This window comes from Mirounga angustirostris, unplaced genomic scaffold (assembly GCF_029215605.1).
Source record: "Mirounga angustirostris isolate CCGP_5_RB_7025 unplaced genomic scaffold, mMirAng1.0.hap1 SCAF_1, whole genome shotgun sequence".
Lineage (NCBI taxonomy): Eukaryota > Metazoa > Chordata > Mammalia > Carnivora > Phocidae > Mirounga > Mirounga angustirostris.
The window spans coordinates 79,311,274-79,339,032 of NW_026991709.1; the positions used below are offsets into that span (position 1 = coordinate 79,311,274).

General features: G+C 40.0%; 2 protein-coding genes across 4 annotated transcripts; both read left to right on the forward strand.

The window, feature by feature from the left end:
• The first annotated feature begins 64 nt into the window (after positions 1-64).
• Positions 65-17,220, forward strand: TBCCD1 (TBCC domain containing 1). 3 transcript variants are annotated; one of them, XM_045903198.3, is made up of 7 exons: positions 65-264; positions 5,729-6,107; positions 9,488-9,643; positions 13,003-13,369; positions 15,206-15,392; positions 15,534-16,031; positions 17,080-17,220. In XM_045903198.3, exons 2-7 carry the CDS (start codon positions 5,772-5,774, stop codon positions 17,207-17,209), a joined length of 1,674 nt encoding a protein of 557 aa, XP_045759154.1. In that variant the 5' UTR covers positions 65-264; positions 5,729-5,771; the 3' UTR covers positions 17,210-17,220. The 3 variants fall into 3 exon arrangements, with proteins under 3 accessions (XP_045759154.1, XP_045759155.1, XP_045759153.1); XM_045903199.3 differs by lacking the exon at positions 65-264 and adding an exon at positions 2,507-2,599; XM_045903197.3 differs by lacking the exon at positions 65-264 and adding an exon at positions 2,683-3,442.
• Positions 17,128-27,759, forward strand: CRYGS (crystallin gamma S). The gene is made up of 5 exons (XM_045903200.3): positions 17,128-17,230; positions 19,287-19,321; positions 21,664-21,728; positions 26,704-26,946; positions 27,392-27,759. Exons 2-5 carry the CDS (start codon positions 19,312-19,314, stop codon positions 27,662-27,664), a joined length of 591 nt encoding a protein of 196 aa, XP_045759156.2. The 5' UTR covers positions 17,128-17,230; positions 19,287-19,311; the 3' UTR covers positions 27,665-27,759.

Consider the following 27,759-nt stretch of genomic DNA (forward strand, 5'->3'; position numbering starts at 1 on the left):
AGGCTCTGCTTCCAGTACCGACCAATTACGGGAGGGAGGATTTATCTTGTTACAAGTCTGGGAATTTCATTCATATTGAACTTTACGCTGGATGCGGGAGCGGAGGGACACAGGAGAAATGGGCGGGGACAATTACTCTACGCCAACGGTAGGGCGACCGCGTTGCTTAAGAGATCTTATTTTACCCTCTTGGAACAAGCCCGGAAGAAAATTGCCTCAGGGTCACCGAGAAGAGGCCGTGGATTCAGCTTCCATCACTTAGCGGTGAGAACATCCCCCTTCCCTTACCCCCCAGTCTAGCCTAAGCTTTATTTACAAACCTGAGGCAAAACATTTTTCTGGCAGTGTTGTGAAATTTTAATGGGAGAAAAGCTGTAAACTGTCTAACACAGCGTCTGGCACAGTAAGCACGCAGTGAATAACTATTATCACACTTAGGAGAACTCTTTGATTCCCCCCATCTACTTGTTCATGACAAAATTCTAGGTGTCTTCCTTGATTCCGCCCCTGTATTCCCTATCCAAATCTTTGCCTTTAAACTATATCCTGAATCTGTCCACTTCTGTTCATCTCCACTACCTCTCTGGGCCAAGTCACACCATTTCTTACCTAGCAAGACCTCCTAAGTGGTCTCCCTGCCTCCACTCTTAATATTTTACTATCTCTTATTAATTCCTGACCCCCAACCCCATGATTTTTTGCAGACATGTCAGATCACGTCATTCCCCTGCTCAAAACCCACTAATGGCTTTTCATAGTGCGTAAAATAAAATCCCAACTCTTTACGCTAGCTTACAAAACTGTGTCTTAATAAAGATGGTAAAAAATTTTAAAGCCTAGTATGATCTGTGCCCTCACGTAATATACTCCTTACCATGTTCCAGCAAAACTGGTTTTATTTTTCTAATACATCAAACCTGTTTCTCCCAAAGGCCTTTGTTCTAGCTGTTCTCTGCCTGAAGCACTCGTCCCTTAGTTTCTAACATGGGTGACTCCTTTTACACTCAGATAAGTTGAACTGTCACTACTTCAGAGAAGACTTCCCTGACCAATGAAAAATAGCCCCTGCTGAGTCCCTTAGTCTTACACCATCCTATTTTGTTTCCATCCTTACCCCCCCCACTCACACAACTGTATGCCAGTTTCAAGAGAGCATAAATCTAGACTGTTCTGGTCACACCTGAATAGGACAGCCCCTCGTCGGGCTCCCTGCTCCGCGGGAAGCCTGCTACTCCCTCTCCCACTCCCCCTGCTTGTGTTCCCTCTCTCGTTGTCTCTCTGTGTCAGATAAATAAAATCTTTAAAAAAAAAAAGAACAGAGCCTGCCACAGAGTAAAAGTTGCTTCAACTGTGATCTTCCTATGCTGGCTTCTTATACGTCAGTCCTCAGATCAAACTTGGCATTGACCCTCCCCTCCCTCCAAATTTATAGCGTTTATTAAATTATGAAACTGTCCAATTTTTTCCTTAATATGTATTACCTATTCTCCCTATTAAAATACGCACTCCAAGAAAGCAAGGATCTTATCTATTTTGTTCACTGCTGTGATCCTAGTGCCTAGCACTGTGCCAGACACACAGTTGTGCTCAATAATCATTGCTGTTGCAAAAAACAAAGGCATAGAAAGGTGACAGAATCTGTTCAAGGTCACTGAACTATTTAGTGGTGCAGCTTGAATTCTCACCCCGATCTGTTTGAATCCAAAGCCCCTATCTACTCTTGGCTCATACAGAGGTAAGGGGAAGACGAGGTTACTGCTTTCAGGAAGATGCCTACTGGAGGAGAGAGGCCACATAAAAGAGGACCTAAATCGCATTTTATGGTCTTATTTACCTTTGTAACTCCCACACCTATACAAGCCATAAACGAACTAAGAAACCAGAAAATGGCTAAAAATCATTAAGTGGAGGCTTCGAGGAAGGAGGGGTGTCTTCTGCAGGGTGGAATCCAAAAAAGCTTCATGAAAGCGGTAACGTGGCGGGAAAGCTAACAAAGCCTGCGGGCTCTTTTGTTAAGGAGCTAATAACCCCGGGGGCTCTGGCTTCAGACGGCCTGGGTTTCCTGGGTTTCGCTCCTGGCTGCTTTCTTGCTGTGACCTTAGGGGTGTGTTACTTCCACCTCTCTACGCCTTAGTTTAGTTGTCGGTAAAACAAACATCCTTAACCTAAAGGGCTCTTGGGAAGACAGATAATACACATAAGGGTGCTTTACACAGGGCCGGCCCGCGGTGAACGCTATAAATGTAAACTGTCACTGTCATTACATTACTGATCAAAGCGTGCTGACCTTACCAGCAGCTATTGGCTGACCATAGACGTGTAGAGAAATAGAAAACTTCCTACTTCCCTGAGGTGAAAGGCGCGATACCCGAAGCGGCCGGGTCTGGCTCCAGGCCCCAGCACCGAGGACTCTTGGCCTCGGGCAAGTACTGCGCTTGAGGAAGAAGCGGGAGGCCGCTCTAGCACCATCAGCCTCCAGTTCTCGGTGGCGCGAGGCCTGACGCTTGCGCAGTGGCTGAGGCGGCGGGCGAGGGGCGGGCTGGGCGAGCTGGGCGCGGCGGCGCGCCGAGGGTGCGGCGGAGCGGCCCTGCCTTCGCAGGTAACCGCGCGCGGGCCGACGCCGGGGCCGGAGGGCGGGCCGGGGAGGCTGCCCTTTGGCTCCCCAGGTCTCGGGTCCGCCACGGAGCCTGCCGGCTGGGGGTTCCCAGTTCCCAGAGTCCGGCCGGGGAGCTCGTGCGGCCCGGACCAGGACGGCGTCGGAGGTGGTGGCGAAGGACCCGGTCCCGGAGGACCGCTGGGCGTCTCACGCCCATCTCCCCGCCTGAAAAACCCCACCCCAGCGCTCCCAGGGGCTGCTCTTGAGAGGGAAAGAGCCCATGTTTGTTAGGAATTTAGCCCTCTCGAGTCTCAGAATTCATTCCCCAGGATCTGGCTTTCGATTGCACACTTCAGAAACAGGAGTTGAGGATCTCACAGAGCAGCCTCTTTCTGTCTCGGGGCGAACTAAGGTCTTCCTCACGTAACTTCATCTTTTTTCCTCAGAGCAGCGCTCAGCCATTCCCACGAACGAAGAGAGCTGCGCTTTACCCTCTCACCCTTCTTTTGGGTTTTAGGCCCCCGCGTTCCTTTACCTGGCGCTATGTGGCCTCACATCTAAGGCCACTCGTTCTGGTAATCCTCTTCTGGATCCACTCCCATTTTCCAGAGATTTTCCCAAAACTGGGTTCCTAAAGTACATTTGTAAGTAACACAGTTCTCAAGTCAGACAGACTTGAATTCTAATCCAGGGTGGTGCCAATCTAAGTATGTGACTTTGGGTAAGTCCCTTAACTTCTCCAAGCCTCAGTGTGCTCGTCTGAAAATGGGGACAGTCCTATCTCTAGATGGTTGAGAGGACGAAGGGTGAAGAACGAAAAATACTTAGCCTGCTACCTGGAACATAGTAAGCATCCAATTGATGTCAATTATTTTTTGAGCAGATAATTCCTCAAAGAGGCATGACGTTCTTGGAATCAAATGGAATGTATAATAATAGCAATAAAACATTTTTCATCAGGCATATAAAGAAGGTTTTTTAAGTGATGTTATTTAATGCTGAGGAGTGCTCAATGGTTAAGTGGTACTCGATGGTACCTTGGTCAAGTGATGGTAGTTTGATACAGTCATCTTGGAAAGCCATGGAAATATATGTCAGGAGCTTTAGAAATGTCATTTACTTCATTTCACCAATGCATATCTGAAAATTTTCTCAGAAATAGTCATAGTGCAGAAAATATGCAGAAAGATGGTAATTATAGCATTATTTATAATTGTGAAACACTTAAACTTTTTGTTTTATTTTTAATTGAAGTATAGTTGATATATTAGTTTCAGTTATATAGCATAGTGATTTGACAGTTATATACATTACAAAATACCACTGGGGTGCCTGGGTGGCTCAGCTGGTTAAGCCTCTGACTCAGTCTCAGCTCAGGTCTTGATCTCAGTTGTGAGTTCGAGCTCCCTGTTGGGCTCCACGCTGGGTGTGGAGCCTACTTAAATAAAACAAAACAAAACAAAAAAACACACGCAGAGAGTATAGTTGCCATCCGTTACCATACAAAGTTATTACAATATTATTGACTATATCCCTATGCTGAACTTCTCTTCTGTGTGACTTATTTTATGACTGGAATTTTATACTTCTTAATCCCCTTCACTCTTCGCCTACATTTAAATTTTCTACAGTGGAAAATTTTAACATATACAAAAGTAGACTAGGTAAATAAACCACCATGTGCTTATCACCCCACTTCAACAATGATGAGTATTTTGCCTATCTTGTTCTTGTGAAAAATTTTAAACCTACTTCATGTCCGAAAATAGGAGAACAGGTGAATAAACTAGGGTACCTTTATTTAGAGTGCTATGAAGCTTTTAAAATAACAGAACTGTATATATGCTATTATCACAAGTTTGAAAAATCAAAAACTAACATCCAATCTATGTAGAAAAAGAGATGGAAAGGAAGTACAATAGAATATTAACGAGTTTCCCTTTGATGGCGGGACAGTGAATGATTTCCTCCCCTTCTATTTTGAGATATAAGTATTCCATAAAAATTATGTATTGTTGTTATAACAAAGAAACAACAAACAAAATCTGAAATCACTGCACCTGAACTAAGCACAAAGAATATGCCAGAGCAAGTTCACTGTTACGGAGAACAAAAAGGATCTCTTTCTGCAGCCCGCTCTTATGTGAGCATTTGTCTGCCACATCACATTAGTGCTCATATTGAACTATATGTCCGCTAACATGTCCACATCTTTAACCCCCCATCCTCTATGTGTAAGTGATTTGACTCAAATTTTATTCCCCTTATTTTGACTAGCTTTGCCCCTCAGGGTAGGCAGAGATTTCCTGTGAAGAGATGACTCTCCCATTTCTTCTTTTCTTCCTTTCCTGAGCAGGATTCCAACTCATACTTCATGCGTTTATACACTCTCCCTAAAACAACCACTTCGAACAATTCAAGTAAGATAATTTTGTTTTATCACACAGTTTTTCTTGTTCAAATCGATTGTAGTGACATCTGACCGAAAATTTATTCTGCACTTGGTTGATAAACTAGATCTGCTTTTTATTATTATTTGTATTGTTATGTTAATCACCATACATTACATCGTTAGTTTTTGATGTAGTGTTCCATGATTCATTGTTTGCGTATAATCCCCAGTGCTCCATGCAGAACGTGCCCTCTTTAATACCCATCACCAGGCTAACCCATCCCCCCACCCCCCTCCCCTCTAGAACCCTCAGTTTGTTTCTCAGAGTCCATGGTCTCTCATGGTTCGTCTCCCCCTCCGATTTTCCCCCCTTCATTCTTCCCCTCCTGCTATCTTCTTCTTCTTTTTTTTTAAACATATAATGTATTATTTGTTTCAGAGGTACAGGTCTGTGATTCAACAGTCTTACATAATTCACAGCGCTCACCATAGCACATACCCTCCCCAATGTCTATCACTCAGCCACCCCATCCCTCCCACCCCCCACCACTCCAGCAACCCTCAGTTTGTTTAGATTTGCTTTTTAAACTGACATAGTACATCTTAAAATAGTGAAGGGAGAGGGCCACCTTAAAGAAAATGTATAAATGGAAAAAACAGACAAAAACACAACAACACAAAGTACATGTATAAATGAGTTTTGTTTCAAATCAGTGTGTGAAAAAACTTCTGTTTCCTAGGTATGCCAAGAAGCCTTATCACACAGATGTCCTTCGAGATAATATGGATCAGTCCGGAGTTCTCCTCTGGGTGAAAGCAGAACCCTTTATAGTGGGTGCCTTGCAGGTCCCCCCTCCGTCCAAGTTCAGTCTTCACTATCTCAGGAAGATATCCACATATGTGCGAACCCGGGCCACAGAAGGAGCTTACCCACGCCTGTACTGGTCTACATGGAGGCACATTGCATGTGGGAAGCTGCAGTTGGCTAAGGATCTGGCGTGGCTTTACTTTGAAATATTTGATAGTCTTGCAGTAAAGACACCAGAGGAGCGCCTGGAATGGTCTGAGATTCTGTCCAACTGCATGTCTGAGGATGAAGTTGAAAAGCAAAGAAATCAGGTATGGATTTATATGTATTTGTATGTGTGTTTAATTATTTTGAGAAATAAACTATCTTTAATTTTTGTACTAGGTGTACACAGTGTGTGGTTTTAGGTCAATGGCTATTGTGATCCCAGAGTGCCATTTTTTTTTAACCGTTCCAGTTGGGCAGTATTTAATGAATTAGCCCTTACTTAGCAATCTCTGTTCACCTACTTCCAAAGCAGTAATGTTACAAGAACCCTGTAATTGAAAGAGGGAAATGCTTTCACTGACTTTAAAAACATTTTAAGGTGAGTGAGTGATTATGAGTCATTGATACGTTACAGTCAGAGAATCTGACTATTTTTAAGTGGGCATCTGCTATGTGCTGGGATTCAAAGATGACTGGAACAGCATCTCTGCCCTCCTGGAGCTCAGAGACTAGTAGGGGAAGTTGGTGTGTAAAAAAAGTGCTATTTGACAGTGTAGAACGTATAGTAGTGAAAGTGTGCATAAAGTACAGAAATAGCATAGGGAAGAGAATGGTTAGTTCTGGTGATCAGGAAAGACTTCACAGAGAAAGTATATTAATCAGAGTAGGCTCATTACAGTAACAAACATTCCTGCCATTTCAGTGGCTTAGCACAGTGACAGTTTATTTCTCATTCATGCAGCAGTATGACACAGGGCATCTGGTTGGATGAGTCTCTAGGCTGCTGTTGTCCAAGCAGTGACTCAGGGAGCTAGTCATCTTCTGTCTCTTGAAGGCACAATTTTATTAGCTTTGTTGCAGTTAAAAACAAACAAAAATGAAATTCCAGTGGCCTACAGTAACAAAGGTTTGTTTCTTGCTTCTTTTACGTGCAGCCTGTACTTTAGCTAGAGCTAAAGGTTATGGCTTGACTCCATGTGTCTACTCATTTGGGGACCCAGGCTAAAGAAGCATATTCTGTATAGTTAACGCCTATTCTGTGACAGAAGAGAAGAGTAGCAGAGCAGGAGAAACCTCATGATGCTTCTTTTGCTCTGATGGGACATAAACTGTAACTAGTTTCATTCCATTGGCTAAAGCTTTGTTATATGTCTGTATCTAAAATCAGGAAGATGGAGAGGTAGACTACCTCCCAGTAGGTAGGGCAATCCCATGGCCATGGATAAGCCTCCTAGAGGATGTGGAAGTGAATAATTGCAGGTATAATACAGTTTGCCCCAGTCATGCCCACTAGGGCCTCAGAGTCCTTCACTTCGTGGAGTGTTTTTGGGAGATTTGAAGGTGGTGTATGTCAATCCACCCACATTCCATTGACCGTAACCCAGTTATACCATGTCTAACTTCAAGGGAGGCTGAGAAATGCCATCTAAATGCGGGCCCAGGAAGAAAAGAAAAGGTATTTAGTTAGTATCTAGCCACTCTGTGCCACATGGGGTAGTATCTAAACAAGGTTTGGAAATTGAAAAGTTTGGCAAGAGAGGAAGGACATAGTTACTCATTAATTAAATATTAAGTGCTTACTATGTATGAGGTACAGTAGTGGATGCTGGATACAGAGATTAATAAAACCTTCAAGAAGCTCCAGATTTTTTGAGTGCTTATTATGTGCTAGATTCTATGCTAGTTATTAGGAATATAAAAATGAAAAAGATGAGGATCTTACAGTCTCATGAAGAGGAAGGTATATGAATAATGATAAGATAACAAAGAATTGTTAAATGGAAGTATGTATAAAATGAAGGAATTTTGCTGATTTAAAAAAAAAGCCAGTTCCGGGCACCTGGGTGGCTCAGTTGGTTAAGCGACTGCCTTCGGCTCAGGTCATGATCCTGGAGTCCCGGGATCAAGTCCCGCATCGGGCTCCCTGCTCGGCGGGGAGTCTGCTTCTCCCTCTGGCCCTCCCCCTCTCATGTGCTCTCTCTCATTCTCTCTGTCTCAAATAAATAAATAAAATCAATCAATCAATCAATCAATAAATAAATAAATAAAAATTTTAAAAAAGCCAATTCCAGAAGGTTATAGACTGTATAATTCCATTTATATAACATTCTTTTTTTATTTTTTTATTATTATTATTATTTTTTAAGATTTTATTTATTTGTTTGAGACAGAATGAGAGAGAGAGAGCACATGAGAGAGGGGAGGGGCAGAGGCAGAAGCAGGCTCCCTGCCGAGCAGGGAGCCCGATGCGGGACTCGATCCAGGGACTCCAGGATCATGACCTGAGCCGAAGGCAGTCGCTTAACCAACTGAGCCACCCAGGCGCCCCTATATAACATTCTTGAAATAACAAAATTAGAGAGATAGAGAACAGATAAGTGATTGTCAGGGATAAAGGAAGGGGTGAGGGTGGGAGGGAAGTAGGAAGTAGTTGTGGCTATAAAAGGGCAACATGAGAGATCCTTGTGTGGATGGAAATGTTCTGTAACTTGGCTGCATCAATGTCAACACCCTGATTGTGCTACTGTATTATAGCTTTGCAAGATGGGAAACTGGATACAGTGTACCCAGGATCTCTCTATTAGTTCTTACAACTGCATGTGAATCTACAATTATCTCAAAAAATTTAAGAAAGTAGCATTTTAAAAAATACGTAGATTCATGGGGTTCTGATTGACAGTTGATTAAATAGATCTAGGTGGTCCTGAGAATGTGTATTTTTCAATTCCTTAGTTTAGCAATTTTTAGCCAGGTTGGGAAGCAGGGTGAATACAGCTGTAGTACCAGATGTATTACATTTTTGTGTCTCCTGTATGTGTATGGGAATGGGTATATGAGGATAATCATGAGCTTCAAATCCTGAGCTTCAATACCTTTCTTCAAATAAGAAATGACTTATAAACATCTATCAGACCAATAGTATTTTTTAAGTCAAACACTCTTTTAAGAACTTGATGAAAACCTGAGTCCTCCTCCCCCACAAAATGCACATACACCAAAAAATTGCATACAATTTCAGATGTTGCATTGATACCCTAAATTTTTTTTGATAAGTCTGTGAGCCTTAGGTTAGACTAAACTGAATATTTTGGTGAAATTTTCTTCTTCCTTTCTTCCATTTATTTATTCAAGTGACTAAAGTTTGTCTTTTTTATTTTAACTGCAATTTTAAACTTCTGAAATACTATACTTTTAAAAAATATGTACTTCATCCTCCTCTTCATCGATTTTGGGGAGAGAATGTCTATGGCCATAGATGCTACATAGCTTTCTGAGAAGGTAAGTGACTCCAGTTTAATTAGTTTTAGAAACTCCTATATCTGGGTATCAGAAACATACATATCAAATGCTAGCAAGTTTCTACATTTTTCTTTTTAGGATTTGCAAACTGTTGTGAATTTATTTTACTGTATCTCCTTAGCTGTAGACTAGGAACTGATGTGGTTTAGGACATGTATTCATCATCTCTTTTCTTTTTGGCCAGCTTTCAGTGAACACCCTACAGTTTCTGCTCTTCTTATACATACAGCAGTTAAACAAGGTCTCCCTGAGGACATCTTTGATTGGAGAAGAGTGGCCTAGTCCCAGAAATAGATCTCAGTCTCCTGATTTGACTGAAAAATCCAGTTGCCATAATAAGGTACTGTTTAAATTTTGGTCTCCTTCTTTGAAGGGACAATTTATGAGGAAGATGATTTGCCTTCATTAAAAATTGTGTTGGGATTACTTATATAAGCCAATCATTTGTTGATGTGGTTTTTTTTTTTTTGCTTTTCTGTTTCTTTTCCTTATTATAAAACAAAATAAATATTTGCAATCTTAGTCCAAGTATAGAGAAGTAATTTCCATTCATTCCTTCAGTGACCACAAAAATCTCATGATCCGGGGGCAAATTATTCACTGTACTCTCATTAGCATTCTCATTTTTGCAAATGTTAATGAATTTGAATCTACTTTAGACTAAGGATAAATGAGAAGATGTAGTGTTTACAAAGTCTGTTGAAATCTACTGAAAAATATTTCTATAAAAATATCTTTTCATATGTTTAAGTGATGTGCTTTGATACACTTAAGCTGAGCATGCTTGTGTCATATTATATGATGCAACAACATAGAAGTTAAACTTAACTGCCTCACATTGTGAGTTTTAGAAATTGTATTATTTCTTCTTTCTGTTTTTGTAAAGAAAACTGAAATGTTTTTACCTGTTTATTTAAAGGTATTCTAAAAAACCTTAAGTAAAACATAGATCTCAGTATTACTGCCATGTGCAGGTTCTTTAAAAATGTTCTGAGGCAAACAGCGACAACAAAAACCTTTCTGATATTTGGCACTTTTATAATCTCCTTTTTCAAGTAAACCCGTCCACCCTTACGTTCCATGATACGATTCCCTCCTGGTTGTGCTTCTCATTTTTTCTTCTCACTCTTCATGAGCCTCCCCACTGGCCCCTATAGGCCACTATTCCCCCAGGATTCTGCCTGGGGCAATTTTGTCTTCTCGCTAGACATATTCTTAAAACATAATTCTTCTCTTCCTGTGACTTCACATATCTCAATGACTCCTAAGTTTGTCTCTATTCTAGATTTCCCTCCTCATGTAGATGCCCTCTCTATACCTTAAATTCAGAATGTCCAAGTCCAGATGTATTAGGCCAATTATTGTCTGTTCTTTCCACACTTATTTCCTGTTGAATGGGCACCATGCAGAGATGGTGTTTTGAACTAAGGTAGTCTGCATTCAAATTGGCTCTGCCATTTAATACCACATGATTTTAGGCAAGTCGGTTAACTTTTCTAGGCCTTGGCTTGTCTTTTGTGAATGGGGATGATAATTCCTATTTCTGAGTGGCTGTGAGAATTTAGTAATACATTAGCATGAGACTTGTTGCTTAGTAGGCATCAGTAAATGGTGACTCTCAGTTTGTGCTATAACATGACCTCTCCCAACAACTGATTAGACCAGAGGTGGACACTTGACTAGAGTAACCCATTCACAGGTACGTATTTGAAACTGGTCTGGTTTGAATTGATGACATGGCCCAGTCAGTGCCCCCAGGAACTGAAGAAATTACCAGTTTGTGCTGGGTGCCTGAGCTGGCGGCTCAGGTAGCACTGGGACCAGAATAGCCAGCATGTTTATAAGTGACCTGGAGTTAGGAGGGATTAGAAACTCTGAGGTAATCAGAGAAAAAGAATAGAATGGAACAGACATGTAGAGACACTGGCGAGAGAGTACCAGGCCCAAGGTGGCCTTCCAGTTCCAGTTCTGATGAGGCCTACCTGTACTTCAGCTTGGGAGATGACTGTGTGTCTCTACAGTAAAATCTCCCTTTACTTGAATTGACTTATATTCCCGAAGCCAGAGAAGGTTACCACCAGCTACCCATGCTTATTCTCTCAGCACCCATACCTAGTTTTTTGTCAAGTCTTACTTATTCTGCCTCCAAAATAACTCTAATTTAAAAATCTGTCCCTCTTTGGGTGGCTGGCTCAGTTGGTGAAGCGTGCAACTCTTGATCTCAGAGTTGTGAGAGTTCAAACCCCACAGTGGGTGTAGAGATTACTTTAAAAATAAAATCTTTAAAAATAAAAATAAAGTCTGTCTCTTTTCTTCCTCTTATATAGGCCATACTGACATTCGGGGCGGGGGGGGCTTGATTTCTATAATTAGGCCCTATATGGTCACCTGCTTTTAGTCTCCACTCCACCTACTACACTGGACTTTCTAAATGCAGAAGGATTATATCTGTTTCCTGTCAAAACTCCCATCAGTAATTATTATTGTCACTGTTGTTTTCATCTTGTGCTCCATGGAGCCACCTCAGAGCCTGCTATGGGTGAGGGGGATGCAGTAAGAGAGATGAAGAGCGACAGCCCTGCTTTGACATGTTCTATGGTATCCAGATGAGAGTTTATTAAAAAGAGAAAATGTATAGCTATTTAGAAAATAGTTTTAAAGTCCCTGGCACACAAAATAAGGCCCAGATGCTTTAGTGTTTCATATAGGCCTTTCATGATTGGTCCCTACCTCCAGTTTTCTGAACACGGCAGGTACTTTTATTGCTATGGATCTTTGCGTATCGTATTCCATAGGCCTAGAATGCCTTTTTTCCTTGTTTGTTTGTGTAACTAACAACATTAATCAAGAATCTGTTCAAACAGCACTCCATGATGATTTTTTCCCCCCAGAGGGGTTCCTTACTCCTCTCCGGCTCATAGCATGTCTTTACAGATCTCTGCTGTAGTTCTTATCTCATTGTGCAACAGTTGCTTGTATTGTCTTTTCACTACATAGGCTCTGAGTTCCTTGAGGACAAGAACTATGTCCTATTCAATTTGCCTAATTCATCACTTAACACTGCTCATACCACATAAGAGATATTCAAGAAATATCTGTCAAATGAATGAGCCAAGTCATTGAGACACCTGCCAACTCAAAGCTTATTCCAAAAGTGATAACTTCTCTTAAATCTAGCTACTGTAAGGTCAGTTGCATTGTTCCATCCAGTGGAATTTGAAACTCCTCCTGTAATACGAGAAGGTAAATAAAGAAACCCAGTGTTTCATCAAATGAATGTCCAAGGTAGCTATTTTTATGTTAGATCTGAAACTTAAGAGTATTTACTAGCTGTGTGACCTTGAGCAAGTTTCTTAACCTTTCTGTATCTCCATTTCCTCATTTGTAAAATGGGCATGGTAACGGCGTCTATTGCAAGATGGTAGCTAGGATTAAATATGTTAAAGTTTGTACAACACTTTGTGGTTGGCACACACTAAGGATTAGCTATAGTATTACTTTTGAACTACCTAAGGAAGGGAGAGAATCTATTTATACCTATCACATAATATTAAAAAATCTTTATAAGGTTTATATTGTTGCCTTAAATGCTTTTTTAGGAGGTGAGGCAAAGTAGAAATACAAAATAATTAAAATACAAAGTTTTCAGGTCTTGTAAAATCTGTTCTGTTAAGAGTGCTTTATTTTGATATTTTTTAGAACTGGAATGATTATAGTCACCAAGCATTTGTCTGTGATCATCTGTCAGATCTCCTTGAGCTGCTTTTAGATCCAGAACAACTCACTGCATCATTTCATTCGACCCATAGTAGTCTAGTCTCTCGCGAAGCTGTTGTGGCCCTCAGCTTTCTTATTGAAGGTACAGTGAGTAGAGCCAGGAAGATATATCCACTTCATGAACTTGCTCTGTGGCAACCACTGCATGCAGAAAGTGGCTTCTCAAGGATCTCTAAGACCTTTTCTTTCTACAAGCTGGAAGCCTGGTTGAGAGCCTGTTTGACGGGGAATCCATTTGGTACATCTGCTTGCCTTAAGTCTGGAAAGAAATTGGCTTGGGCTCACCAAGGTATTTTTTCAGTATTTTAATCTATATTAAATTGAATGACAAGTTAAGGAACCTAGTGTTTTCTGGTGTGTTAATAATCACATCTCTTCTGGAGACCTACAAAATATTGCTACCATAAGAGAGGAAAAGGGAACCACTGTCTTTTGTCTAGGACTTTTTCCATCAAGGCAGCAGTAGTGTGAGAGAGCTGATTTCAGAGTCCGGGTCATTCTGTTGGCAGTTAACGGAACTCCAGCTTCAGTCAGTTGTCATTTTGCTCTGCTTTTCTCTGTTCTGACTTTCTCCCTCACCCTCTCACGTGCTCATTTGTTGAGGGCCTTCCTGTCTTCTCTGCACCACAGCCGGATTTGGCCATTCCACAGTTGCAACCTCAGAGAGTTGGTGTAAAACGGGGGTCCCGTTTTATTTTAGGTACACAGACACAAACAGATTAACTTGACATTTCCAGTTTAGAAAAATCTAAAGTAGAGAAAATCTGGCCTTGGTTGCATCAGATACTTACTCTTGACAGTCCAGCGATGGCTAACGGGATAGGTTCAGGGGCTGTATGACTTCTGGGGCCCAAGTATAAGTTTAAAGAGAAATAGATGCCTACACTGAGACAAATGCCAGCCAAAATTAATGAAAAAAGGAAAAAAAAAAAACATAGAATATACTTCCACAATCTCTGAATTTCAAGGATAAAGAAAAAATAAGTTCCATGTAATTAAAAAAAATCAGTTTTTGTGTCAAATTTTTATAATGCTAAAAAACAAAATAGTTGAGCAATGTCTACAGACTCTCAAGCAAAAGGACTGTGATCCAAGAATTCTATATCCACCCAAGCTATTGCTCTAGTAAGAGGTCACAGACTTGCAGATATTGAAGGGCCCCATAAATATATAGGATATACTGCATAATTCTTGATGGTGATAAAAGAATATAGGCTCAAACAAGTTTTTAAATGTTGTTACAGTAGTCACTAGTAGGAAAAAGGATATGTAACCTCTTAGGATTATACTGAAATGTTAGTGGAGGTGGATAATAGGATCACAGATAATTTGTATCTTCTTTTACCACTAGTATTTAGAAATTGTCTACGATAACCATGTATTACTTATTTAATAAAAGGAAGCAATAAGAATTGTTTTTATTTTTTTTTTTAAAGTAGTAGCGTACTTATGCGACCTTCTCATATTTGGCCAGTATTCTTTACAGGGGTGTCCTGCTGGCTTTCAGAGAGGTACAGTGTGAGAAGCCAGTCACATAATGGCGAGACTGTATTGTGGGAACAACCCCTGCACAGTTTTTGAGTGTCAGTTTCTGCAAGGCACTGTGTGTGAAAGGAAAATGTGCTCTCAGTTACTAACGATGTGTAGGGATTAAAGGCATGAATCCAAATAGAATTCATGGAATGATGTGGTAAGTACCTTAGGAGGGGTTTGAAATTAGTATTATGGTGACTTAAAGAGATTATTTAAGGATTGGGATGATGAATTAGGGCAACTTGGAGAAGATATTTGAGTTGGGCCAGCTCTGTGACTAGCCATATGACCTTAGGCACATTACTTGAAAGATACACATGAAAAAAAAATCTTAGATCTGTAGGCAATCTTGAATGGGCTAGAGGTTTTAAAAAATTTTTATGACAAAAAATTATGAAATATTGCAAACATACAGAAAAACACAGAGAACATTATAGCAAACACCTCTTTACCCAATGCCCAGATCTAACATTTTTCCAAACCTTACATGTATCTAATTTTAGACACTTACACACCTAGACGTATGTAACCTCATATGGTTGTTTTTCTTTGATTTGAAACTATCTCATTTATTTATATTTTTCTTAAATAGTTGAAGGGACGACCAAAAGAGCTAAGATTGCTTGTAATACGCATGTGGCCCCTAAGATGCACCGCATGGTGGTGATGAGCCAGGTTTACAAGCAGACCTTGGCCAAGAGCTCAGATACTCTGGTGGGGGCACATGTAAAGATTCATCGGTGCAACGAATCTTTTATATATCTGCTCTCTCCCTTACGGTAAGCACAGTTCTGATATTTTGATCTTTTCTTTGGACTAGGATTGATCCTTTTTTGCCATCAGAGAATAATTTTGTAGTCAAATATTCTTTTGATCTTCCTCTCATTCAGAGGAATTTACCTCATTTTTTCATTTTTCAGATCTGTGACCATTGAGAAATGCAGGAATAGCACCTTCGTCTTGGGCCCTGTACAGACTGCTCTTCACCTCCACAGCTGTGACAACGTTAAAGTCATTGCTGTTTGCCATCGTTTGTCCATCTCTTCTACAACAGGCTGCATCTTTCACATTCTGACGCCTACACGCCCACTTATTCTCTCTGGAAACCAGGCAGTAACCTTTGCCCCTTTTCATACCCATTACCCAATGCTGGAGGATCACATGGCCAGGACCGGCCTCGCTACGGTGCCTAACTATTGGGATAATCCAATGATTGTATGCCAAGAGAACTGCAACACAAGTGTCTTCCGACTCTTACCACCTTGTGAATTCTATGTATTTATTATCCCCTTTGAAATGGAAGGGGACACAACAGAGATACCTGGGGGTCTTCCATCTGCATATCAGAAAGCACTGGGTCAAAGAGAACAGAAGATACAAATCTGGCAGAAAACTGTGAAGGAGGCTCGTTTGACAAAGTGAGTGTTTTCTAGAGAAGAATTTGTCTTATGTAAAACTCCATGGGAAAACAAATTAATCTGTACATGTTTACAGCTGTACTAAAGTAATAAAAAAGATGTAATGTGTCTTTTGTTAAGGTCAGTATTCCAGGTTGTTTGGTTGGGGGATGGGAGCAAGTAGCTGCTCAAGAATTAGACTCCCTTCTTTTTGGAAGCTTTAGTTGATAGATGAACAACTTGTATTTATGAAAGATCATATCCACTTGATCTAATACTTACATGAATTGGTTTTAGTTTTTAATTCTCTAACTATATCGGTGGTTCTCAACCTCGGTTGCACATCAGTCATCCAAGGGGCTTGTTCCAAATACAGATCTCCTGACTCCTCCATACCACAGACAGACTTACCGAGGGTGGATTCCTAATGCTGCTCCATGGACTACTGCTAGTTTTTGTCCAAGTTTTCCCTAATCCATGGTAAAATGTGAAAAATAAGCACAGTGTTTTAAAACAAAGCTAAATTTAGTCCGCTTAAAATTTTGTCTTTTATTCTGAAATTATATGCTTCCTAAACTTGGGATGCCAAAATACCTTATTTTTAAATTACATGCTTGTGATAGTAGATGATTGTGGTTTATTATGTTTACCACAATATTTTATTTCAAGGGTACTGGTCTTTGAACTCTAGAAGCCAGGGACACGGTTAACAGTTATTGTTAATAGAGATTCAGAAAACATCAGTGTGGGTAGTCAGGGAATATTTATGGAGGAAGTAGAATTTGTGTTGGACCTGGAAGAATTAGCAGTGTTTGGATAGGAGCTGAGGACTGGGCAGAATACTTTTATATTGTATCTAACCGATCTTTTTTTTTTTTTTTTTTTCCGGGGGTGGGGAGTGGTGGTGCTGCAATGTACAGAACTGAACAGAGCAGTTATTTGGAGGGAAGAAATGGATAACCAGAAATAATTTAATGTCTATCCCATTAAAGTGCTTTATAATCACTTGGAGTAAAATGAACATGAATTAGTGTTCTTACATTCTTTTTGCTCTTGATGGCACTTTTAGGGATCAAAGGAAGCAGTTCCAGGTACTTGTGGAGAATAAGTTTTATGAGTGGTTGATTAATACGGGACATCGCCAACAGCTGGACAGTCTTGTGCCCCCTGCCGCAGGCTCCAAACAAGCAGCAGGATAAGACTTCTACATGGAAACACTGGTGGGCATTTATAACGTAGACCACTTAGAACAAATTTTCTTGGGAAAATCTTACAAGCATGCAAAAAAGCTGTGCAGAATATTATGTTACTGGCCACTGCCTCTTTTTCTCCGCCAGACCCACTAGCATATACAGACTTTATATACCCATTTTTGCCGCATTTTAGAGTGAAGACCAACCAAATTATTCCATAGGTGGAGCCTATGGAATAATGGGCAAATGTAAGGGCCAAGTTTTGTCTTCTTTGCTTCTTGCCTAGTATAGGTTGTACTGTCCAAAGATACTACTTTCTCCATACATAGCTTTCAGCTGTATTTCCTCTTTCTAACACATCTCTCATCTTTCCCATCACCCACACACAAATCAACTAAGTTAACTGATCTTTGTTAATTGTACATGAGCATTAATAAATTACCAGAATTAATCCAAATGAAGATTTGAATACTGAACTCTGGAAGATCACAGATCCAATAGAAGAGAACATGGATACAGACAAATTTACTAGAAGTCATTTAATCCAAATATAAAATATTCTTTTTTCAATATAGAAATTAGTTTACTTTTCTGTTTTGAAGTCTTTTAAAAGACTAACAATAGAAAAACAGACAAAGGATATCAAATAATTCACAGAAAAATACTTACAAACACAAAGATACTTTTACTTACAATTAAAGAAATGTAAGATACTATTTTTTCTCTATCAGATTGGCAAGGATCAAAAGCTGGTAAACAACAATAAAAAAAAATAATAATAAAAAAAACTTTAAAAAAAAAAGCTGGTATACAACACTGGTAAGGTGTTTTGTTTACCACCGGTAGGTGCTGATACTGAATCTAAGCTGGGGGTTTGGAGGGGTGAAGGCAGAAGAGGAGGAGTAAAATGTTGCCTTGTGTGTTTGAAAAAAGAGAGGGGTTATCGCACATACTTATATGCTAATTATATGCCTTAAAAACTTCTGAAAGGACATAAATTATTGAAAGTGTTTGTCTTTGTGGAATGAGACTAGATGTCTAGGGTGATTAAAAACTTATTCTTAATTTTTATTGATATAGAATTTACATACCATGAAATTCACCTTTTTAAAGTGAAGGATTCAGTGGCTTTTATTAACATAGTGACAAGTTTGTACAACCTTCACCACTGACAAATCCAGAACATTTCATCACCCTAAAAACAAAGCCCGTATACATGGACAGTCAGTCCTCATTCCTCCACCCCCAGTATCTTCTCTTTTCTCTAGTCCGTGGCAACCACTAATCTACTTTTTGTCTCTTGATTTGTCAACTCTGGACATTTTCTATAAATGGAATCATTGGACATGTGGCCTTTGTGCCTGGCTTCTTTCGCTTAACATCATGGCCTTAGGGTCATCCATGTTGTAGCCTGCATCAGTACATCCTTCCTTTTTATGGCTGGAATAGTCCATTGTATGGATATACCACACTTTATCTGTTCATCAGTTGATCTGAGATTTGAGTTGTTTCTCCTTTTCAGTTGTTTTCACTTCTATTGTGAATAATGTTGTTAGGTACTTTAGTGTACAAGTTTTTGTGTAGACATATGTTTTCAATTCTCTGGGTATATACCTAGAAGTAGAATTGCAAGGTTATAGGTTTAACTTTTTGAGGAAATGCTGAACTGTTTTCCAAAACTGCAAAAACTTACTCTTTATTGTTTATAGATTGTTTGCATTTTAAATTGTGTGTTACTTTTTACAAAAAAAATTTTATAATACTTATTTAATAAATGCTGAGATTAAGAATTAGGAATCTGATGAGGATTATCCAAAGGAAATGGGAACTATAAGAAGGTGAAATTTTAGTTGAGGCTAATCCCGATAGCCTGCCACTTTTTCATGTCTTTTCTTCTATTATGAACTAAAGTGACCCTCAGAAAAAAAGGACTATAATTAATTTTAAAACCTTATGTATTTAACACTCTAAAATCTCACGTGGCCTTGATTTACATGATATTGTAAATACAAGTTTTTTCCTATTATTTGCACGAAAGCAGTAGAAAATTAAGTTACTAATATTTTTCTCTTATTATCTTAAGGGGCCTGCAAACAGGAGGATGATGAATGGAAGATGGTACACGTCTTGAAACTAAATTGGGAAGATGCTCTTGCTGCTTAAGAGACATTGGGGCTTTTTCCTTCCTATTTAACACCGTTCCTTGATTTCCATTCCATACTGATGTATTACTGTTTAGGTCGAATTTTAGATGAACTTCTGACTATTATATAAACGTATTGTTTATAGAACATCAGAAAGCTCATCTTTGTGTTGCCAAAATGAAGTTGAGGAAGGCAGTTTCATTGTATATTAATATTAAAGTGACTGAGCATAGATTTGCAATTAAATTTCACATTTTAATTTGTATGATGAAAGGGTCTCATCCTTTCTAGAGTTAAATACAAGTTTTATAGTTCTTTGAAACTATTTAAAAGGAAATTGCTACTCCTTTTAAAAAATAATTGGAATGAAAGTATAGTTTGTTGGTGTATAAATATAGCAGAAATAGTTTTATACAAAGATATATTAGTCCTTAAAAGTATGAAACAATGAAATTGTGTATTTTTCATTTTCTGCTTCAAATTTTCAATAAGCAGTTAGATGTTTGCCTTGTCATACAGATGGGTCATTCAGATTAAAAATTCCCTCTGGTGATAGCTCTCCTGGGCCAGGTTCCCTATCTGAATTATTTTAGGTAGTTAAGGGAATGTTTTTCTTGAATCTGCAGGGTCTTCATTGCCTTTAGCTCAAAATAATCCACATGTTAAAGTAGGGCATTTTGGGGTCATGTATTCTTCCTCTCAGTTACAAATGTCACTTTGTGATGTTATATCAAAATAAAGTTTACATTTGATTGGGAAAGCTGTATTCTTTAAGATAAAGGAAAAAGAATTATTAAATAATTATTAAATGATTAAATGAATCCACTGATAAACACTGTTTTGTATGCTCACTGGTCATTGATTTAGTAATTATATCAAAAAAAGGGCTTGACTTAAAGTGAAAATTAACTCTCAGAATGTGTGTTAATTCTAGTTGAGGTTTTCATAGTTTTTATTTTAAGATGAAGTTCAAGAGAGAATTCAATAAAGAAACACTGGAGTAACAAGTGTGTTTTGGAAATTGCTATTGCTTAATGAAATTAATGGTATCACTTAGATACTTTCCAGTTTACCAAATTCAGAAAGCTAAGCACATAGCTTACTAATTTGTTTCTCAATAATCTTCCTACCAAGGCACATTTACCATTTTCTGAATTGACCATAATACATCTTGGGGGCACCCTATTTGTTGGATAGTTTTATTAGTGAAAACATGAGGAAGATGGACTTTTAAGAAGAATATACTTGACCAGGAAAATGAAAATGGAGAAGGACTGATTTGTTGTTTCTTTGAATTTACATAAAATGTAATCTCATTCCAAAAGTCAGAGGTGTAATAGGTGCCGAGAACCTCTGAACAGGTTCCCATAGGCTATCATGGCAGAAAAAATGCCACCAAGCAGGCGGCAAATTGGGCTTAGCTCAACCTTGGTAGGACCGTAATTCTCACAGTAGCTTTCTGTCCCTCAGGTTACATATTGTAGAGCCCTTTCTTGTGGATTAGAACTTGTGTGTGTGTGTCCTGAAAAATTTTCAAACATAAAGAACAGTTGCGAGAATCTGAATCCCCACAAACCCCTTGTCTAGATTTACCACTTGCTAACGTGACGTCACATTCACTTTACCACTCTGCACAGTAGTAGTATTTTCACTCAACAATTTGAGAGTAGGTTGCAGACATCTTAAACCTTGACTCCTAAAGACATTAGCATGTATTTCCTAAAAATAAAGACATTCTCCTATGTAGTCATAGTACAAATTATTAAATTGATTAAATTCAGGAAATTTCACAATGGCACCGTATACAGTCTGGATTAAAATTTTTGCTAATCCTCCCAAAAATGTCCTTTGTAGTGACATTTTCCAAACATAAGATCATGCATTGTGTTTAGTAGTCACTACATTTTGTTGCTTTGGAACATGTCACTTCTGTTCAGAATTAAGAGGGTAGCCTCTCGACTTTCCCGCAAGCTCTATTGAAAAAAAAAAAAAGACACTGAGGATTTCAAGGTGGCGGCTTGCTAGAAAACCAAATTGCCCAGATAAGGGGGACTTCTTTGTTTTTAACTTGGAAAACTTTGGCTGGGTTTTGGTGCCTTGACTCAGCAAAGTCTATAATGCAGCAAGGCTTGGTAAGCATTAGAAGGGGTACTGAAGCTTTCCTTTATTTCATAATCCCAATTGTTTTTCTAGAAACCATCAATAGCCTCTAAATGACTGACTCAATTTTTGGATCCTATTCTCATGACTAAGCTTTCCCTACTAGTTTGATTTGAAACCAGCGCACTATAAATGTCTCTATGCCTCTCTCTCTAGCTATTCCGGATTCCAGCACTGGGGAAACCAATCTATGCACCAAAATGTCTAAGTCTGGAAACAAGGTAAGTTAACAGTCATACTGATTTATAGCCTACCACTTTCTTTTCCTTTGTACCTTTCTTGCCAATGTTTCCTTTCTTTTGGAATGTTTCCTATTTTCCAATGTACCTAAAGATACACTAAAAGAAAGGTGGAGAAAAGCTTTTCTTCTTTGCCTGCAGGTGAGTATGATAGTGGTTTAAAGGCTGGGATTGGGAGAGAAGATTAAAAAACGCTCATTATATTTTCTACTCGGACAGAATTCCCCAACAATTTATTAAGGGCTTGTCTTTGTGTGGGGGGCGATGTTCAGTACTGTGCAGGTATATAACAGGTAAATATCATCATGATTTCTGCCTTCCAGGAACCAATGTTCTGTGACTTTCCCCAGGAATAGGACATACTGATAAAAGGAGTATGTGGAGTAGAAAACTTCTAGTGTTTAGTTAAAAACTGCTCTGTGAGGGGCTCCTGGCTGGTTCAGTCGGTAGAGCATGCAACTCTTGATCTCAGGGTTTTAAGTTTGAGCCCCATGTTGGGTGTAGAGATTACTGAAAATTAAAATCTTTTTTTAAAAAAAAATCTGCTTTGTAAAAGTTAGCCTCCACCAGTAATGTTCTAAAAGACCATTCAAGTGAATTAAATCCTACATATCCATTTCATTCAAGCAGTTACTCTTACCCATCTGCTGAAATAAAGTGCTTACTTACATTAGGAAAATTGCCTCTCAAATATTTGATTCACAGTTGTTAGACTGGAAATTGATCTCTTAAGCAGAGCTTTAGGAATGAGGGATTCTACTTTCATTTCTCTATTTTAGCTCTTCCACTGATAAGTGAGTGTAAGGCAAAGCCATTGGTGCCTGATTTCCACATCCCCCCCAGCTCTTTACTTTGAAAAGTTTCAAACCCATTGAATCTTAGAAGAATAAGAAAGAAGTGTTAAATACTTGCATATCACTCACTTATATTCTCCAATTGTTAGCCTTTTGCTATATTGAGTGTCTGTCTCTCTCTTTGTACTAAACCATTTGACAGTAAATAGACTTAATTCCTTGGCCATATTTAGGCATGTATCTCTAAAAATAAACATACTATCATTATGTTGTCCCCCAAATTTGTAATAAATATAATACCTAATATTCAAACTATATTCAAATTTCCCCCGGTTGCTTCCCCAAATGTGCTTCATGGCTGGCTTTTCCCCTGATACAGGATCCAGTCAGGGATCATGCATTACCTTTGGTTGCCATGTTTCTTTAACCATTTTTTCCTTTAGCCTCTTGTATGGAACAGTCGCCCTACCTTTCTGTTGTTGTAGTTTGAGACATTAACATTTTTCAAAGTCCAGACCAGGTGTCTTGTAGGAAGTCCTGAAATCTGCATTTGTCTGATTGTTTCCTAATGTTTAGATTCAGACTAACCATCTTTGGCCAGAAAGTTACATAGGCAACCTCAAATATTTCCCATCACATCATGTCAGGAGGCACCTGTTAATTTATTCCAGAATTGGTTAGTGCCTGATTTTTTTTCCACTTGGAAAATAAAACTAATAATCATACTCGTCATCTAAAAGATTTTGGGAGAAAAATGAGACAGTGTCTTTAGTGCTCTGAGGTTCTTGAAAGCATGCCATGCAAATCCCACTGAAAAGAATTGTAAGTCCTTAGAGGAATATCCATGTGCCTTGAGGGGAAGACTGTTACAGAACCCTCTTTGGGGCGGCTGGGTGACTCAGTCAGTTAAACGTCTGCCTTCGACTCCAGTCATGATTCTGGGGTCCTGGAATTGAGCCCCGTGTCGGGCTCCCTGCCTGGCGGGGAGTCTCCTTGTTCCTCTCCCTCTGCCCCCACTCCTGTTTGTGTGCTCTCTCTTTCTCTTTTTCTTTCTCTCAAATAAATAATAAAATCTTTAAAAAGAAAAAGAACTCTCTTAGATGAAAATGCCCCCACTTTCAAAGATTTCCAGAGTAGTAATAGTGTGCTCTCTTATTTCTTGTAGCTGCCCTGTTCATGGTGGTTAGCTAACTTGCTTACTAGGTCAAAAGAGCAAGTTAATCTCTTTCTCTATTGCTTCTCCCTTTCCCGCCATCTTACTAGCAATTTAATCAGAGTTATAGGCTTGGCAAAAACGATGCATTTTATGAAATTTGGTTTTGTTACCTCTGGAATACTCAACATTTTTCTTTGTGCTATGTTGGATTAATAGGCTATTTTTCAAAAACTAAACGAAAATGAGAGGAATTTTGTAGTAATTTCTAGGGAAATCTCCAGCACTATTTCTGAGCTTTCTCTACAAATTTTTTTTGCCCAAGAGTCTCAGCTCACCATAGAATAGATTTCATGGTCCTTCTGCAAATGGAAATTGAGTAGAAGTTCAACATTCTCTGGGCTCTGAGATTTGGAAGGTGTCCCACTGAAAGGAGAGCTTGGTTCTGGAGCTCAGTAATGGCTCCATGGCAACACAGTACTTTGTTTCAGCTTTGGAATGGCTGGCTAGTCTGCTGGAAGGGTGGCCAGCAAGATGACCTTATAGAACATCCTGTATATAGATGTTAGCCAGGCAAATGAGCAGGGGGCACTAAGTGTGAGAAACATTCAAGTAAAAAAGATACTAACTTTATTTCCTATAGCATATCCCTTGCAAAGCCTCCTTTTTGGGTGACAAATTGACCAAAAACCAAAGGTAATTTGAATTAAAGTTAAATTAAGGAGTTTAGAATCTATTAATTCTTAGTGAAGTTACCTTAGTTTTCCTAAAGATCTTTCCACAGGGCTTTGGGGAAAGCTTCTCAGACTCAGAATCAGTGTTGTTCCATTACTAAGAGAGTAAATGGTGTTTGTGGAACAGAGTTAGATGTGCAGGCGGGAAGACAGCAAAGGGAGAGAAGATAAAATGAATCACAGGTCACTAACCAGGAGTTTTGCACAGCAGTCCACTCACTTGCCTGCAACGAACTTGTAACTAGCTATTGACCTTAGGCAAGTCACTTAACTTCTTTATCTGTAACAACAGTAGCAAAAGTTTATTGGCAATTATGAACCAGATTAAACTAAGTGCTTTATTGGATTATCCCTCCTCAGAACAGTCCTCTGCAGTGGATATTGTTATCCAGTTTTACTAATGAAGAGCCAGAGCTTTAGAGAGAGGTTCAGTGGCCTATCCAAGGTCCCAGAGCCAGTAACTGGTAGTCCTGCAATTTTGTTTTCATCTGTAGACTGGGATGCCATGTAGCTCTCAATCTGCTATGCTGAAGTGGGAAATGGAGCTGGAAGAGAAATTTGGGAGGGGAAGAAAGGAAATGAAGTAGATGATTTAGTGCTGAGCAGGGGTAAGGAAGCTTGTAGGGAACAGGAAACAGAAGGAGAGAGACAAGCAGGGTAGATTAAGGTGGAAGGAAATAACCATCAGTAGGCTATGATCTAGAAAGTCTCCCCTGGGGTAGAAAACACTGAGGTTTTATGGCCTTTTGCAAGTCATTCTTGGTTTCTACCTCTCCATCATTACTTACATCTGATCAGCCACCAAATCCTCCATTCCTTTTGACCGTTTGTTCCCTCCATGTCCTCAGCTAGCAGTTGGCATTTGGTTGGCCCACACCATCTCTCACCACACCCATAGCAACCACCTGCTTCCACGCGCATCATCACCAGAGGGATTCTAGCATGGCATCCGCAGCAGGCTGCTGGCTTTATTTCCGAATACTTCTTATATGCGCAGACTCTATATGCGCCAAGCTTGCGGAACTACTTGTCCCTATAGTGGGCCATGTTCTTTTATTCCTTTGAACAGGTAATCCTTTTTCCTTTGCCCCTGGACAGAGATCCTCTCAGGGCCACCTGGCTCTACTTTCCTGTGAAATGCTTGACCTGGTTTTCTTCTAAACCGATAACGCAAGTTAGCCACAAGGTGGCAGCATAACGCTAGGGAATTAACTGCTTGACTCCATGACACCTTGCTTTCCGTTTCAATGATAAACTAGCATTTATCTTGGAGTGTGGAATTATAGAACAAGGGGCAAACTCTACAGTCTATTTGGTCTGGTGGTTTTCAGAAACTGCGTCACGAAGCCCCAGGAGTGCCTGAGAACTCTATTTCCTGTTGCAAATAGGAACGTTTTATTTTTACAGCCAGGGCTTCAATCTAGTCTAGTCCTTCCTCTGACAAGCGGGAAGCAGGAGCCCAGAGAGGCGGCTTGCCTAAAGTAGTGAGCCTGACGGTAGAGATGCAGCTCAAGAGCCCAGGTTTATTATTTCCCGGTTCTCAGAGCTGCGCACCGCCATGCCATTAGAGGTCTCAGGTTTACCCCAGAAATTGTGGGAGAAAACTTGGTAAAGGGTTTGAGGCAAAGAACATTCTTGACTTGTCATTTTGTTGCTTTGTAACTACTCTGTTGGCAATAAAATAATAATACAGAACATAAAATATTGTCATGTGTATGCTCCACATCCATCTAAAACAAGCTCTCTAAAGCTAAGGTACGTTTTATTTTTCTCTATATTAATCTTCCATTATCACCTACAGTGAATGCCTGCATTTGGAACTCACTCATCATCATCCAACATTTATTGTGGGTTTGTCCAGTGTAGGATACAGGGGTCCATAGCTTAAATAAGGCTTGGTCTTTGCCCCAGGAAGAAGTCTAGGAGTCTGATGGGAGAGAGATATATAAGTGAATAACTTATTTTCTTATGTGATGAGTACCGTGAGTTATGGGAACAAAAAGGAGGAAGCCATGAACTTGGGTCTGGCTTATCTTAGGGCACTCTTTTGTTTTGCTTCATTTTAAGCCTTCAGAAAGTTCTCATTCCTGTTGTTGACAACTAAAGTTGTCTGCCAGAAGGTAGGTGTTGTGAGGTGAGGTAGAGCTCTGTATTTCCTCCTCAAAATCGAAGAGAAAGGAATTTTCAAAGTGGGGATTATGTTCTTGGTCTTTATTTTTTTTATGAATAAAGCCTCCTGACTCCCAGTTCTTCTCTTGGTCCACCCCGCCCTTCAGATTACTTTCTATGAGGACAAGCACTTTCAAGGCCGCCACTATGACTGTGACTGCGACTGTGCAGATTTCCACATGTACCTGAGTCGCTGCAACTCCATTCGAGTGGAGGGAGGCACCTGGGCTGTGTATGAAAGGCCCAACTTCGCGGGCTACATGTACATCCTACCTCGGGGCGAGTACCCTGAGTACCAGCACTGGATGGGCCTCAATGATCGCCTCAGCTCTTGCCGAGCTGTTCACCTGGTGAGTCTGGGGCCCGCTGGATTCCGCTTGCTTGCTCGCTCGCTCACCTGCTCCGGCTCTTCTCTGTCTCTCTTGCTCCTACTCCCCCCCCCGCCTTTTTGTTTTTTTACTTTTATGTGGAAGCATCTTCTTAACATTTTCCTACCCTTTAATGCAGTGTTTTCTTCTGTTGGCTGCTGAGGCTTACATAAAACCTAAAGTCAGTTCATCACAAGACTGAATACATGAATTATTTCCAGAGCGCACTCTCTACCTCCTGAGTACTTTAAGGCATTAAGTTTTTCCTACCGAAGGTCAGCTGTTTTGGTCAGTGCACAGCGGGGATGGGAGATCAGATCATCTGGCTTTCAAGATGGTGGGTTCTGAACCACAGCGTTCTGGGAGTTCTTGACGTGTCGGTGATTTTCATAATCATCATTGTTTATTTCCTCCCTTGTTTTTCCAGTCTAGTGGAGGCCAGTATAAGATTCAGATCTTTGAGAAAGGAGATTTTAATGGTCAGATGTACGAAACCACTGAAGATTGCCCTTCTATCATGGAGCAATTTCACATGAGAGAGGTCCACTCCAGTAAGGTGCTGGACGGCGTCTGGATTTTCTACGAGCTACCCAACTACCGTGGCAGGCAGTACCTTCTGGACAAGAAGGAGTACCGGAAGCCCATCGATTGGGGTGCAGCTTCCCCAGCCGTGCAGTCTTTCCGCCGCATTGTGGAGTAATGACGTGGATGGGGCCACAGGCTTCTCCCTCGGGGCCACATGCTGGCTAGCCTTGTCATCCAAGTAGGCATCATAAATAAAACAATTGGCATGCA

Bases quoted from the DNA above. Each gene is read 5' to 3' on its own strand.
- TBCCD1 (XM_045903198.3), top strand. From the start codon at position 5,772: ATGGATCAGTCCGGAGTTCTCCTCTGGGTGAAAGCAGAACCCTTTATA. The intron at 13,370-15,205 runs GTATTTTTTCAG...TTTCTTAAATAG, and splicing joins ATTGGCTTGGGCTCACCAAG to TTGAAGGGACGACCAAAAGA. The intron at 16,032-17,079 runs GTGAGTGTTTTC...TGGCACTTTTAG, and splicing joins AAGGAGGCTCGTTTGACAAA to GGATCAAAGGAAGCAGTTCC.
- CRYGS (XM_045903200.3), top strand. The intron at 21,729-26,703 runs GTAAGTTAACAG...CCCGCCCTTCAG, and splicing joins TGTCTAAGTCTGGAAACAAG to ATTACTTTCTATGAGGACAA. The intron at 26,947-27,391 runs GTGAGTCTGGGG...TTGTTTTTCCAG, and splicing joins CTTGCCGAGCTGTTCACCTG to TCTAGTGGAGGCCAGTATAA.